This window comes from Pipra filicauda, unplaced genomic scaffold, assembly GCF_003945595.2.
Source record: "Pipra filicauda isolate LSUMZ 115617 unplaced genomic scaffold, ASM394559v2 scaffold82_size2718185_pilon, whole genome shotgun sequence".
NCBI classification, from domain to species: Eukaryota; Metazoa; Chordata; class Aves; order Passeriformes; family Pipridae; genus Pipra; species Pipra filicauda.
Window position 1 is genome coordinate 175,587 of NW_024105009.1, and position 13,815 is coordinate 189,401.

Consider the following 13,815-nt stretch of genomic DNA (forward strand, 5'->3'; position numbering starts at 1 on the left):
TGGTCAGCAACTTGCTCAGCAAGATCTGAAAGCCATATTTTAGCAAGTTGTAAAATTAATGGTGGCTACAACCGTAGATACAGAAACTGTGTTGATACAGTTAATCAGTAATTCCCTGAAGTCCTCGACTAGTGCTCTGTGGATACTGGTTATTCATCGAATACAATCTTTCATTCTACTTAAATGATATTTTGTCATCCCATTAGTGCAATAGACACTTATCAACTGCCTTTGATTTGAAAATTAAATGTCTTTTTCAACATTTTAGTTTTTAAACTACAAAAAAAACATTAGCTGTGAAACCTGAGGAGTTTTTTATCAAGGGACAAATCTCGAGCTCTTTGCTTAACATCCCCTGACCCACAGTACTCTACTTAATTCTCTTTTACCTGGTATTTACTGTTGAACATCAAAACCATTTGACAAAAGTATACTTTGTCTAAATTGGTAGCGTGCCATGTAATTAATGGTTCCTTTTGATCCAAAATTATAATCACAAAAATACAACAAATTAGGTCACGTGACCAGCAGTGTCTAAAATAAACCAGTATAATCCAGAAGCAGTACTTTCTTTCTGTCTATATATATATATATTTGAAAGATCAAGCCATGAAATAATTTTCACACACAAATCAATTATTAGAATGAATAGAAAATTCACACAGCAAGGAAGTGAACGTGTCAAACAACAAAGTGGACTTCTTATGGTGGTTTAAAGTACTAAGTCACAAAAAATGGTTAGGGTCAATAAGAGCAATTAAAATACTGTTCCTTCTGAAGAAAAAAGATGAAACTCTTAATGAAACATCAAATGGGATGGCTCAAAGTGCATATGGAAGAGGGCAGCAGTCCCAGCCTTGCTCTTTATGCACTGCCTCCTCTCAGCACAGTGGCTTTGTGCAAAGAATAGTCCTGCGGCCTTTGCAACAGGTGACCTCTTTTCCCAAATGGGAACTTCACTTGTTCCTCGTTGTCCTAAAGATCTTTCACATTTCTGTAAGTCATCTTGCAATATGCAAGGTAGCACACACTTTTTCAAAAGTATGTTATGCTTCAGTAATCCCCCCTCAGGCCAGAAGGAGGTTTGTGACTACAGGGCAGGAAAAGACATGGACTTTTTGAACACCCGTGTCCCTCTCGGGGGCCCTGGGTAAGGGGGTGGTGGCATGTCATGCTGTCCATCTGAAGTCACTGCTTGCTCATAACTGGGGAGTCCTGAATCATCAGTTCTGAGAGGAAGTGGGTTTAAAGAAAACTCTTCATGCCTTCTGAAGATGTTAGATGAACCACGTCTTCTGCTTCTTACGTAATCCAAGTACCTGAACAAAGGGAACAGCATAATAAGTGGCAACTTCTGTTTTAAAGGGAAGAAAGAATATAAAGTCTTAATCATAGAATAAACAAAAAACAAACCAACCCAAAAAACTCCCCACCAAAAACCCACAACACAGGAAAAAGCATGCCTTCAATGATCATAAAGACCAGAAGCCAAATACTCTCTCCAAACCACAGGGTAAGAATAGCTCAGTAATGTGAAATTTATAAGAAAGAGGAACCACAGAATCCTCTTACATTCCTTTCAAGTTTAGGATAAAGGAACAAGCAGGAATAGAGAATTGGTAAAGAAGCATTTCCTCCAAACTACTTCATCTCACATCTGAGGTTGACTACATGCCACGAAAGGCATTCATCCTATTTTGAAGGGCAAACAGAACACATTAGACTTTCCACTGCAGGCCCTAATCTAGTAAAATGATTCCATCTTTTTAGTAAGAATATTTTGGAACCAACAATACACACACACACACACAAAGAGCAGAGCCAAATGTTTGGGTGTGCAAGTGTTGTTTTAAGTTTTTGTGTTATTAACTTCAGCATAACCACTGCTAGTGCTCACCTAACCTGGCTTCCAGGCAAGTACAAACGAGAACTCCCATTAGATTCTCTGAGAATACAGTTAGACCAACCCACAGTGATTTTTAAATTCCACTCTTAAGCAAGAGTTTGTTTTGGTGTGCGTTTGCTTTTTGGTTTTGTTTTTCTTTTTTTTTAAAGCAGTGAAATTCCTTACCCCGGTGGTTGCCTTGATTTGCATCTACTTTTGCAGCAGTAGAAGATAACCAGTGCAATTATAACCAACAGTACTCCAGCAGCAACCAGACTGACGAGAAGTCCTGTGACATTGATCTTTTGTAGTGTCTCATCTCCTGAAGATAAAACATTGTTTATTTTCATTTTGTATTCTTTCCATCTACCCGGTTTACACTGTAAAATGCTGTTTGAGATGTCCATCTTCTAATGCCTTCCAAGTATTACTGCATGTACTTTTGACCTTGATCAGGCTGTAGATACCAGTTTTTCATTAAACATCTGGCATCAGACTACTCTGAGCCTAATTCAGACTGTTATATTACTGTTAAAGAAATGGGGGAGCGAACAAACAAAATAAAACTACAGAAAGCAGTCGCAGAATTATTGCAAAGTTTACCAATTGTGTAATAAAGCAATGGCCAAGAAAATGATATCGTTTTTACCTACAGAGTTATAATGGATCCCATTCTAAGATGCTTCAGTGAGTACGTTTTATTGCATCAGATAATGAAATATGCTTGTACAATTCACAGTGATCTTCAGTAAAAAAATCAATTGTGATTTTGCTGACTGAATGCACAGTGTATTGAGTGTACTATTATAACAAACAGAAAATACTGCAATATAAGAAAAAATAAGAAGATAACTTACCTATTTTTATTTTAGGGCCTTTAGTTAAATAGTCTTTCCAGAAATCCATCTATGAAAAACCAAAAAGAATCAGATTTATAACTGACAGGCCTATTGACTTTGTCTTTAATATGGTACATTGGGCAAAATTTACCAATGGCATAAACAGAAGTAGCTCCTGCTGAAGGATTTGTACTTGCTCATCCCACAATATTTTTCTTATATATTCAAGTTTGCATTGAAATTTCACAAAGAAAAAAATTGCCAGTTGGTGAAAGAGAAAAGTGTATTAAACTGTCCAGTGTTACATCATATTTCTGCCTGATTACAGTAGAAGTCAGCTTATATTCTGACATTAAAAAAATGCTTACAGGTAATCTTTGTAAATCCCTACAAAAGAGTATTTAAGAGGCAAAGTTCTTAAGAATCCTACATTTACCTGAACAGTATTTGAATTCATAGAAGCTAAGAAAAATAATGAGATTTATTTAAGAGAAAAACTGTTATGTTGCGTGACCATCAGGCATTAAATGCGTTTAGCTATAATTTCCACCTCTGCTACCCAGCAAGACTCCATCAAGATTCCAGTTTAACACTTGCACCTTTTTTCTTAGGAAAATGCTTAGCAATGGCCAACTAACATTTCCACATTCACAAGAGGAGTGTATTCCTTGCTCTTTCTGCAGCTTAGTGCAGAGCACAGCTACAATCACTAAGAGATTCTTGCTGCATGTGGCAAGGGCCAGCCTTCAGACAATCATCACATTCCCTTATTGGGCTGAAGGGTTTCTTATATTTTTCTCATTTTTTATAGCAGGTTTCTTCCCATGTAGGTAGAGATCCAGAAGATAATGCTTTAGGAACACTCAGCAATAGCTGAACTGCAGATTTGCTCCGTACTGGTCTCTTCCAAAACACAAGGACGGGATCTGCCAATTAGTAATAATGATGAGAAGTTACTTAAAAAAAAAAAAAGTCTGAAAACATACTGGAATATCCACAAGTGGAACTTCTGAAGCTTCATTTCTGTTTGTTTGCGGAATTGGAGCCCTTATCTAAAGTCTTTAAAACTTTATTCAAGCACATATTCAAGTGCATTCACTGTGTATCTTGAGTAGTAACCCCATCTAATTGTGGTATCTAGCTTTAGATACTTTTTGTCATCTTTAAGTGCTGTGTCAGAGGCGCTACAGTACTTGTGTACAATAATGACTTAATCAGTAACCTCCCTCAGTACATTAAATTCAGTTTGAACCGCTACCGTTTTATCGTGGTCTTCAAAAATTTCTCTTGCTTCTTCATAATTGCACATCTCTTCATAGCATTCTCTTTCCAGGTTATCTGCTGTGAATGCTTCAAAATCAAATCTGTTGTTCAGAAGGTGTCGTCCAATGAATAAATTGGCCTCCTTTTCAGATGTGAACACTAATTAAAAAAAAATAAAGTTGATTTAAAAGAAGTTAGGGAAGCTGAACTTGACATTTGTAAAGAATGGTTAAGATCCCAAAGGAGCACATTGAGATCACTCCTTCCCCAAGCATCTCTCAGCTACATACAAGAAAAAGAAACATCCAGGTCTCCTCCTAAATGTCTTTTCCACTGCTATATTTTCTAACTATGTAATTAAAATAAACATATTTTCCTTTCAGCTGTCCTTTATAGTGGCCAAGAGAATTTGACTCTCATGAGAGCTGTTGGTCAAGCTTTGGTGTTGTCCCTTCTGTGGGCGATGGTTTTTACTGGAGCTCTTAAGAGCAAAGTAACAGTCACATAAAGCAGAAATTCAGTCGCATACGATCCAAGCACGACACTGATGTCCTGGAGGAAGGAGACAAGGGGGAGGACAGAGGGTGAGGGAAGGGATAAACCAAAACAACTCTTCCTTCTAAATAATCCTCAATATGCATTTGTCAATATTTGGGTATCTGTAAGTACCAAATTTTATTCATGGAATTTGGTTTGTAAATCATGGCAGCAGACTCCCATTCATTTTTCATTTGTTCTCATTTCACAATTGTGGCATCAAGTTTTAACGTAACAGTTGCCATACTGCCAGGTTTATTTGTTTTCAATTAATCCACAATATGAATTTTACTGACTGCAGGCATTTCTGAGGACATTTAATTCTTCTTTTGTTCACATTACAGGCTTCACGAGGCCTCATGGAGTATGTTGTGAGGTGAGATTCCAGAACAGTGAGTGAAATTGTAGAAGGCTTTGGAATATAGGAATGTATTTCCTCACCAGGCATTTTCCATAGTCAAGTTTTAGCCTGCTCTTGCTACAGTTTCTTAGGAAAAAAAAATTTAGAACATCTTTATAGGACAAAACTAGTTTTCTGGATTGGTTTTCAGTGAAAGCCTAATCTGTTTCCAAGAAATTCAGACTATTTGGTTGAGCAAAATGACTAGAGGATTACTTTTGCAAGTGTAATGCAGAAACAGCATTGTTACATGCCAAGCCAGACAGCTAAAAAAGGAGATGAGATTCAGTATAAAGTTATTCAGTTACAAATTAGCTTTGTGTTCTTGTTAGCCTGTTTGGCTGGATTATCACATCATTCAGGAATTTTTACCCTAATTGTTACTGTTAGATCTTGCAATGGTATCTCAAAACAGTTTGCTCTCTGAAAATTGAGAAAACTGCAGTGTAACTTACATATTGGTTGTTTATTTATTTAATATTATAATATATTTAAGGAATATTACAGCATATATTTATATAATTTACATACTATTACAGTATATATTGAAGGAGCCACATATGTGGAAGGAAGGAAGGAAAGTCTGTTATTCTAAAGTAATTGCAAGAAAATCTGAGCTTAAAATATTTATACTATACCTAAAAAGAAGGGCCTAATATATCCAAAACAAAACCAGAACAACCCCAAACCCACAAGTGGAAAGGGAAAAGAATTACATGGGAAAACATATCATCAATATTCTTGGTTCAGTGCAAATCATGAAAACAAGTTCAGTCTTCTGCAACAGAGACCTACAGTTTTGCTCAGTGGTGTTTCACTCCTTACCATGCAAGTGGTATTAGCTGTACTTCTGAATTAACTTAGATAACTGATGCATTTTAGCTAACATGGAATGCATAGGCAAGCTGCCTGGAGCCTAGGACCCCCAATTCCCAGGGATACATAGATCCTTTTCTCTTTTCAAGATTCTTTTATCCATTTATCTGCACTTTCCCCCCTTTGTCACGTAGTCAAAATACACTTATCTCCATCTCCAACTTACTTGCAACCTGGTGATTAAGAAAGTATGTGGAGAATGAAACAGCTGGATTGGAATTCTCTCCCATACATGAGGGACCTGAATGCAGTTCTGCAGACCTTGGTTTGAAAAAATCATCCATGAAGTTTTAGGATGCCCAGCATTTAACTAGAAATGTACCCACACAATGTGCTCAGTAAAGTAACTCTGCTGGTAAAAGATGTTCAGACAATGCTGAAGGGGAAACCTCTCAATCCCCATACCCTTGACAACTGTTCTACTTGCTAAATTACTGAAGAAAGAGTAGGGCCTTTCTCTTTCAAACTCCCTCTTTAAAGGTGGAATGGCCTGGGCCTGTTTTCAGGAGAATGTTCTGTGCTATGAACTCACAAGAGAGAGGCAGCCTGACTTTTTATGCCTGGAGCAGTAAGGATTTTAACAAATAATCTGTCTGAAGCATTTTTCTGCTAGCCATGTTTTCTGCTCCACAGCCTTGAAGGAGCCTCATGCTCCATGTGATGACTTTTTAAAGTCCATCTTGTTGCCGGGACAGAGAGATTTCTGTGAACAATTTTTCCTGCACTCTGTAGGCCTTGCTTGCCATGGAAGTGTCAAGCGTGTATTGTTTATACTTATAGACTGTGTGAAAATATGTGATGCTTATACTTGTTAGCTGTGTGTCTAATTATAAGGTTTGAGAACATAATATGTTATGTTATTATTCTGAAGATAATGAAACACCTGCAAATTTAGTAAAACCCTAAAAGCAGATGAATTAGAAAGAGGTTTCTATGCCAGGGATGATTTCAGATCGCGTGGACAGAACATCAGGTCCAATGAACTGGGGACATGAGACGCGTGCACAGACTGAGCTATCCAATCATCTTATTATAAGCATGTGCCCTAAACAAAGTAAACTGTATAAAAGTTAACTGATTTAAATAATAAATTGACATATTGCCTGATCACATTGGTCTAAGAGCAGTCTGTCCTTTCCTCCCCATCGATACCATCTTAAGGTTTCAGCACTCCTTATGCACTGAGGAGACTGGACAGCTAAGTTACAAACTCCTTTTTGAAGCCCTGATGCTTAAAATGTTAAGCATCACATGGTTCAGCATTGTAGTGCTTGAGTCCTTCTGGGGAACTTCATTTGTTTGTACATCAGTTCCTCTCCGCTTCTCTCCCTCCAAAGCGAAGAACCACAACAGCAGCACTATGCTCGTCTTTCCAGGTGTTGTAAGAGGATTGGGTATTGAGAAAAGACATCAATTTCAAAAAGCAACCAAATAAACCCTTTCAAATACAAAGCCACTTCAGATAAATACAACTGTGATGTGCTCAAGCAGTACCAAAGCAATACTGTCTTAATACAGGTTTAAAATTTTTTGAATGTTGATGTTACTTAAAGGATTCTGGTTCTATCAATGACAATAACCCTGGAAACCTAGAGAAAACTCAATTGTCCCAATCTGTACTTACTACTGGATCTGATAAATACTTCATATTGACACCCAAGTCAATTAACAATCATGTCAGCAAAAGAAAGATATTCAAATATGCTAAAATTAAGCTAAAACCGCTTAATTTTTAAAATAAAGTAAAAGAAATCCACAAACAAACCAAAACCAGCAACAAACAAACCAACAAAGGAAAGTTAGATACAATTTTGGAAAGGATAAAGTTATGTTAAAACTAAGTTACCGTCTTTCCATTCAGGTTGCTTCAAGTTACTTAATCTCCCTGGGCAGTGAGGAAACGCGAACATCATCACATGCAGTTGACACAGCACTACCAGAAACGCGAACATGGCCGGGATCTGTCAGACAGAAACTCGTGTGAGTTTAAAAAATGATGACAACGCTGAATGACACTTGTGAAGTGTCACTGATGAACCCTGGATGAATCCTAACACGTGAAGTCATCTCGCGCAAGCACCCACACGCAGGTGAGGGTAATGGGTCCCTGGAAAAGGCACCGGCCCGAACTGGTCCTGCCTGTCTCTTGCGGAGTTCTCGTTGTGTAACACCCGCACATGTCACCGGGGCCGCTCTCGCCGCCTCCTGTCCTCCTCTCCCGGCTCAGCAGAGCGGCAGCCCCGAACTAACGGGGGAAAATCCCCCACAAGGTTCCTCAGGTGCTCTCTGAAACTGCAGAGAGCTACGCCTTTGCTGCCGGAGGAGGTTGTAAAAGCTTCCCGACGGGAACAGGTACAAACCCCCTTTTGTCAGGGGACCGCCGCTGAGACCCTCCTCGCTCCCTGCGCCCCGAGGAGAACCTGCGCTCCCCCACCTCGGGCTGTAGAAATTAGGAGTCACATGAACCCGTAACCCTTCGAAGAGACCCCTCCCGGAGGCGGCCTGGCCCGGGCAGGCTCCGGGGGAGCCGGAGGCGGCCACGGGAAGCACCCCCATCCCGCAGCCGAGAGCGGGAACGCCGCGTCCCGCATCGCCCCCCGCGCTGCCCTTACCTGTCCCGGGGCTGCTCCGGCGGCGGCCCGAGCGGAACAGCTGGAGGGGCAGCGTCTCCCAGGGCAGCGTCTCCCGGGGCTGCTCCAGCGGCGGCGCTTCCTGGACGGGGCGCGGCGCAGTCACGGGACCGCACTTGGGCTGCCCCCGCCCCGCTGCCCGAGCCGGGATGGGGCCGCCCGGGGGCGGGGGTGGGAACGCCCCTGGAACCTGGGGAGAGAAGGGTCGGTGGGGAGAGACAGCGCGGGGTGATGGTGCTGCGGCTTTTCGCCGGCCGCCAGCCCGGGCTTTGTTTGCAAACACCTGTCTGTGTCCTCAGCCCCCGCCCAGGCTCCCCTGCGGAGAAAGCAGCAGGTCCTTCCGCCTTCTGCGAACCCTTTTTACTGCTGAACGCGACTTTTTGCTCGCTGGGTTACTCGTGGCGCTGAGGACCCGGTTTGCTGTTGCCCCCCCAAAGCCGAGCGCTGTGTGAGGACAGGCTGCCCGCGGAGCAGGAGCCGCGCAGGGTGTGCCTCCCCAGCGAGTCACGGCCGCTCACCCAACACACCTGGAGAGGCTTGTCTACACCAAGCTTTCCTAGCCCGGCAGCCAACCACGGCGGAGAGAGGACCAGCATAAGTTTTCACGCACGTGAAAATAACTTTTGATGGGTTCGTTGGTTTTTTTTTTTTTAATCACTGAAGGTAAGCCTTAGCCTTAAAGGCTGGAGAGTGTCAGAGGCGGTTCCCTGAAATGCGTGAGGTTGGTCTGCACCAGCACGCACCTGCTCCAGGGGCTTCCTTCACTCTCCTTCCCAGTGCAGAGCAGCACATGGATCTGTGGGCTGTTTTGGCTTCTCCAAAGGACAAGAGAGAAGCAGTTAAGTACTTCACATTTGCTGTAAGAATTTGTTTAATACTGTGTGCTGGGAACATTAAACATCTGAAAAATTTTGGGATAGGCTGGGTTGGGTTTAAAGCTGCACACCAAAGAAACTCTCGATGCACGCGACTGGAATGATTTTGCTACCAGGAAACCCAGGGACTGACCGTGATTTGTGTCTGTGCTTGCATGTCTCCAGTAGTGACCCTGGATTGTATTTTTTATTTAAGTGCTGGAGTAACTTGTATTTACAGAAGCAGGAAAGAGTAGAATGAGAGGGTATTGAGTAACACTAGTGGAAGCAATTGGATGTTCTCTGAGAAAACCAGAAACTTCTGATGTGTGAAACAAGGAGAACTGTTTGGAGGAATGATGACTGTAGTTAAATATTTACTTTATGACATCAACACACTGCAATTAAAAGGTGTTTGATGAATATGTAACTTAAAAGCCAAGCTTTTTAGCTGGTGGAGATCTCAACAGAAAATTCTGTAGTATGGTTATGTATGTGCTTATAACACAGTGGTGAACCCAGATAACGGTATTTTATAAGAAAAGAGTAGTATGGATTGTTTATTATCTAGATAATACTGAGTAGATAAGGATACTTTGTTGCTACACGTTGGGAAACAGGAGAAACTGTCACTGCTTTGTTAAGGACCTTACAACTTTCTCCCATGCACCTCTGCTCAGCCCTCACCCTGAGTTCCTGCCTGCCTGTCTCAGTGAGGGTGGTGTCAATCAGCAAAATAGCTGCTGGCAGCTACAGTGCAAGGGCATGAATGCACAAGAACTCTGTGGTGCATCTGAGTGCAAGTAAAATACCTGCATGCACATGTGGGAACATTTAATGTGCCATAACAACTCTTTGTATGTGGAACCTCTGTTGTACAAGCAGCCGGTAAACCCCATTGTGCTATGCCACCACTACATACAACTATTAATAGGAAGGGAAAAAGATTTTGGAATTGCTTATGTATGCCATGTGGGGAGTGGATGTGGATCCCACTCCTAATCCCAGCCCTGCCTGTATCAGAGGAGTGGACTATACAGGTGTGGACTGAGAGATGGATCAGCCTCATCCAAAACTCTCTGCTGGACCTCACCCCTGCTCTGAAGATGGAGGAGTGATGGTGTAGAACTGTGGTGGGAGAGGCCCTCAGAGCTCTAACACTCACCAGTGGTAACTCAAATGCTTTTGTCTGTGCAGTTTTTAGCAGAAAATTTGTGTCTTCTCTGTGTGTGTGCATGAGTGCTTGTGCAGGTGTGGCGGAGGCTTTTTAAACCATACCACACAAAACATAAATTATATGAATTATTTATTATTGAGATGTAGTAAGAAAATATTAAGTCATTATACAGTGGAAATCAGGACAGGGTAGTCTTTGCTTTGGAAAAGACTGTAACTTTCTCCCGTGTGTCCCTCTGAGCTCAGGCTGTGTTGCAGTCTCTGTGATCTTGAGGACTTGTCAGTGAAATCCTCACTGAGGGTGACTATCCAGGTAAATGGATGTATGAAAACCCTGGAACATGTTTATGTGTTTGTCTCTACAGGAAAATGAGTGAGAAGCTTGTAACAGCAAGCACTGTAACAAGTGTGCAGGAGTCCTCGAGCTTCTTCTTATATCTTCTTGTGTTAGGCCATCACTACACATCCTTATTGAGACACAACGACAAAGAAAGGCTCAGTGAGGTTTATCCCTGCCCACCCATCAAGTGTGGATTGATTCTGTTATTCCCAAGGTAGGAGCCACCTCTGTTTCAGAAATATACCTGAATTTTTGCTGTCCCAACCTTAAGACTCAAGTTTGCTGTTGAAAGCAGCATTACCACAGCAGGAATAAAGGCAACAGTGAACACAGCTCAAGTTAATTATTACATAAGGAAATATTAAAATTTTAGGGTTATGCTATAGGTAATGACTAAAAGCATGCTGAAGTTCTCATTTGTTGTACAGATCATAGAAAAGATAGATATAAGTATAAAAGGGTGCAGTGAGTGCTCAGGGTAAATGGAGTGTTTCCTGTGTGTATGCAGTTTTTAGCATGGCAGAAAGATAAGTATCTTCTGCATGTTACTTTCCTACTTGTGAAGTAATTTTTCAGGTAAAAGAGCCTTGATTAACAAGCTATGTGATGAAGAAGCTCAGCAAGATGGAATCACCATTAAAGATGTTATTTTCACCAACTTTTTCAGATAAATACCAATGTACAGTATAGTAGATGTGTAATTAGAGGTATTCTGAGAGATGAAAAATAGGAAATTAATTTATATAACTTGATTTTAACATTGGGAGAATATATAATTCATATTTCTAAAAATATCTCTAATTTATTTGCCATACTAGCTAGCATGCTTGTTTACCTGTATTTTAAAACTTCACTTGTTACAGTGAAGTTTGGTAAAATATTACTGGAGAAACCAAATATGGTGCTGTTGAATTGAACCAGAACTGTTGTATCACCTCACTAGAGGAGGATGGTGCCAATCTAAGATGTCTATGCACCAATTATTGGGTTTTGCATATATTGATTACTTTGCTGCAAATGAATAGTGGTGTATTAATTTTTAGTATTCATGTTTTATTTTTAGTATATTAAAGAACAATATGCTTTACTGATTTTTGATTGGGAGAACTTTGGGTCAGGAATGCATCTAATTCCTTGCTAGCAGTGTCCCATTCAGATCATCCTATTCAGGATTTTTTTTTTTTTTGATATTTGATATAGAATGATGAAAATTAACACCCTTTATCTCACCCCAGTATGCAAATATATCCTACCATAATCTGAGTAATAAATTTCTTATTGTTCAGTTTCTCATGTAGTATTTATCAGTTGATATGGTAATGAAATAACACAAATGTATAATTGAGAATGACCCTTCTCATCAAGGAAATCTGGAACTGAGTATATCTGGTTCATTTTTTGTAATGGTTTATTTGATGTCCTGAACCAAATGGTACAGATTTGTACTTTATTCAAAACTAAACAATTTTTGTCCAGGTAGCTCAATTTGGGAGTAATGCTTTTTTTACTAGGGGTAATTGAACATAACAGATTTTAATTATTGATTTTATACAGGTAACATCAAAGGGCCTTGACTATCATATGCAGCAATAAACATGTCAACAAGCAAGTGAACCATATCAGTATCTTGGACAAACTTGTTACCCCATTCCTCACAGAACATGTTCTAGGGAAGGGTTTTTCTAGACCAGGCCATATTTGAAAAAGGCAGTCCCTTATACCTTCCTGTAGAAATGCCTGGTTTTCCTGTTATATTGGTTGGTCTAATAAAAGACATGATAAATTGTTATATTGTTTGACAAACATATAATTGATTAAATCTTTACTTGGAATCAACATTATTATTGTAATGATGTTATAATAGATGTAATGATGTTATGTGTATTGTAAATGTGCTTTGATTTCAGACACACACCCTTTTTAGTTAAGGCTGTCACTTCATCCCCACAAGACGTGACGAAGTCTTTTAAGTGTTGGTCATGAGATTCTTTGCAGTTAAGAAGTTGAATTTAGCTGGTTAACTTTTGCTGAAGTTATTGCTTCTCTCCTTCAGAGGACGATTGGTGATTTTTCTAATTGAAAAAAAATTGTTGGCACGAATATCCTATGGCACTGTAGGGGGAAAAGAAAGAAACATGAAAAAAAATAGGGGTTTAGTAGCAAAATAGCTGATTTTAGGGACAGGTTGATAGATAAATGTCAGTTGTTAACTTTCAGGATGAGGCAGGATTTTTCAAAAACAATAAAAACAAAAGAAAGCCTTTACACAAATTTAAATATTTAATTATTAACCACCAAGCTGTCAAGATAACTTTTATTGCTTGGAAATAATCACAGGAACTTGTAATAGCGCATAAATAACAAAAGTAATTATACATGCAATTAACAGAGTTTGTTATTATCATAACACTAATCTTTATGGGAAACTTTTTTAACTAGAAATGCTTACAGAGGGTCAGTAAAAGCCTTGCAGGGCTCAGTTTCACACGTAATTGCTTTTGTGTTCAGCTGTTTGAAAGGAAATATAAATGTCGCCAATGCTGAAGGGGACACAAACCCCCACTCTGATTTCAGTAACGGGCCCAGTGCTGTCAGCTCCCACTGCAGGCACTGACAACTCTGCTCATCCAACAGGATTAAAATTCTGCATTGTCAGTTGCTCAAAATATTTTTAGGTTGCAGCAAGTTTAATAAAACCCAACTTTTTCTTGCCGTAGGAAAGACTAATAGGTCGTGAGACTTGCACGTACGTGAATTCTGATGTGAGAATTCCAGGAAATGGTCTCTGGAAAACTGTCAGCATAAGTTGGTTCATTTGAAACAACGTGCTCCCAAATTTACACAGGGTAAAAAAATATCATGTCAAAGGCTTCTAGCAGTGTAATAAAACTCTGCTTCTGGCTTCTCTTGGTACAGTTTTGTCTTGTTTTGGTGAGCTGCTTTTTGATTAGTGAAATGAGCCTCGTTGGGTTTGGTATTTAAGGTCGCTGGGCAAGGACAAAAGTTCTTGGCCTC

At 40.1% G+C, this 13,815-nt stretch overlaps 1 protein-coding gene across 1 annotated transcript; it reads right to left on the minus strand.

The window, feature by feature from the left end:
- Positions 1-452: 452 nt before the first annotated feature.
- On the minus strand, positions 453-8,553 carry PRRG4 (proline rich and Gla domain 4). The gene is made up of 6 exons (XM_027735788.2): positions 8,413-8,553; positions 7,647-7,761; positions 3,983-4,146; positions 2,743-2,791; positions 2,072-2,207; positions 453-1,319 (listed from the first exon to the last, which is right to left on the minus strand). Exons 2-6 carry the CDS (start codon positions 7,750-7,752, stop codon positions 1,091-1,093), a joined length of 684 nt encoding a protein of 227 aa, XP_027591589.1. The 5' UTR covers positions 7,753-7,761; positions 8,413-8,553; the 3' UTR covers positions 453-1,090.
- Positions 8,554-13,815: the final 5,262 nt, after the last annotated feature.